The 1,991-nt window shown below is 56.4% G+C and overlaps 1 protein-coding gene across 1 annotated transcript; it reads right to left on the bottom strand.

The window, feature by feature from the left end:
- Nucleotides 1-362: 362 nt before the first annotated feature.
- LOC136454385 (uncharacterized) lies at nucleotides 363-1,627 on the bottom strand. Its single transcript, XM_066454830.1, has 2 exons — nucleotides 1,433-1,627; nucleotides 363-1,296 (listed from the first exon to the last, which is right to left on the bottom strand). Exons 1-2 carry the CDS (start codon nucleotides 1,625-1,627, stop codon nucleotides 493-495), a joined length of 999 nt encoding a protein of 332 aa, XP_066310927.1. The 3' UTR covers nucleotides 363-492.
- Between the last annotated feature and the right edge of the window lie 364 nt (nucleotides 1,628-1,991).

Genomic DNA, 1,991 nt, shown 5'->3' with positions numbered 1-1,991 from the left:
GTGAAATGTTTGGGCAATATATAGCAAATTTGGTGACAAGTGACACTTGCAACCATGTTTTGCTGTGTCGTGGTGGACAGTGGACTTGACCATACCAAAGCCCAACACAACCCCAAGTAGTTTCTCAGAAGGTAGAAACAGTAGTACTGCAAGGTTAGTTGCAGCGAGTTCATGTAAGGCCGGTACGAATGCGCATGTATTTATCTCAATCCACGTACGTTGAAATAAATTAGAGTAGAATTAAACTAAAATTTATTTCATATCACTCTAAATTAAAGTGAATACACGCGCATTCAAAACGAGTACAGTATGGAATTGCAAATGGCATTAGCATAGTGTTCTCCGAAACCACTACATTTGCACATGCCATTGGCAGCCATTGCCATCCACAAAATATACATGCAAGCCTTTCTTCCAGCTAGGAGTAAACTAGATAAAACGAATTGGAAGCTAGTTTTAGCGTAAAATCAGCCCAAGAACGAGGCTGGAACACTAGACTCTGGGAGACGATGAACTAGCAGAGCGCTGCAGCTGCGGGGCCGGAGCTGAATCGACCACGTCGATGCGGACCCTGAGGTGCATCTCCTTGCAATTGGACGGCCCGCTCAGCATCGGCGGCGGGACGTACAGCGCCATCCCCTCCTCGACGGTGGCCCCGCCGGGCACCGCGCAGCTCGCCACGTCCGCCTCCATCATCAGGTGGCGGCCCGTGTTGCCGGGGGGCATGCTAGGGACGGCCGTCGGCGACTTCGCCCAGAGCATGTACGTGAACCGCGGGCCGGCCTCGGCGGCGGCGCTCGTCCTGACGCACGACACCGAGACGGCGCAGCTGGCCGCGCCGGAGCCGCCGCACGGGCGCACGGACAGCGCGAACAGGCTGCGCTCGTCGCCCTCCACGACCAGCAGGCGGTGGTGCTGCTGCTGCTGCTGCGGCTCCGACGACGCCGGCGCCGGGACGCGGAGCGGGAGCGCCTTCCCGTAGGTGGGGAGCGTGTCGAGGGGCCAGGCGTGGTCGACGGCGAGGTGGTCGCGGAGCCTCGGCGGGGTGGCCGTGAAGGGGCACCCGGGCACCGCGCAGTGGCAGGGTGCGTAGGCGCACGCGTCCTGGTGCGCGGCAGTCGCGTGGTACGCGACGGAGGCGCCGCAGCCGTAGGACTTGAACGGGCACGGCACCCTGGCGTCGCCAACGAACAGGTCCAGCTCCGGCCCGCAGTGGGCGAAGGCGGTGGCGCGGTCGCACTTGCGGCAGTGGCCCCCGTCGAGGCAGGCGCCGCACACCAGGTGCCCGGCCTCGCACTGCAGCCAGCCAGAAGGATGAAGACGACACAGCCGTGGCGCAAAAGAATCAATCTTCGTTCTATCCAATCCAAGGCCATTGAAGGAAAGCAAACAAACCATCTGTTGCCTAGATTTGGTTGTCGCGACATCTCACCTTGACTACGGGAGGCTTGAGGGGGCGGTGACACTCGGCGACGGCGCAGTGGAGCAGGCTCACGTCGACGCTGATGGTGATCTGCGGCCGCTCCAAGGCTTGGCTTGCCTGCTCGGCCGCCGCGGCTTCTTCGTGTGATCCTCCGCCGCAGCTGGAGCCGGACAATACCACCTTGGTCTGCTGCTCCTCGGCCATCTCCGTCCGCGTCAATGGACTACTAGTACTACTAGTATATTGGCCTGAGAAGGGGATGCTGGAGGAGACTTTATACGGAGGAGTACAATACAACCTCAAAACATTCGGAAAGATTTGTTGCCCGTGTTTAGTTAAAAAAAAAGCTTTCCAAAAAATGATACAGTATCCATCACATCGAATCTTGCGGGCATGGAGCATTAAATGTAGACGAAAAAAAAACTAATTGCACAATTTAATTAAAAATTGCGAGACGAACGTTTTAAACCTAATTAGTCCATGATTAAACACTAATTTACTAAATAAAAACGAAAATACTACGGTAGCCAAATTCACTTCCCCCACTAAACACGCCCGTATCACTATA

Source organism: Miscanthus floridulus, chromosome 5, assembly GCF_019320115.1.
Source record: "Miscanthus floridulus cultivar M001 chromosome 5, ASM1932011v1, whole genome shotgun sequence".
Classification (NCBI taxonomy): domain Eukaryota; kingdom Viridiplantae; phylum Streptophyta; class Magnoliopsida; order Poales; family Poaceae; genus Miscanthus; species Miscanthus floridulus.
The sequence above is the reverse complement of the archived record's forward strand: the minus strand, read 5'-3'. Positions and strand labels throughout refer to the sequence as shown.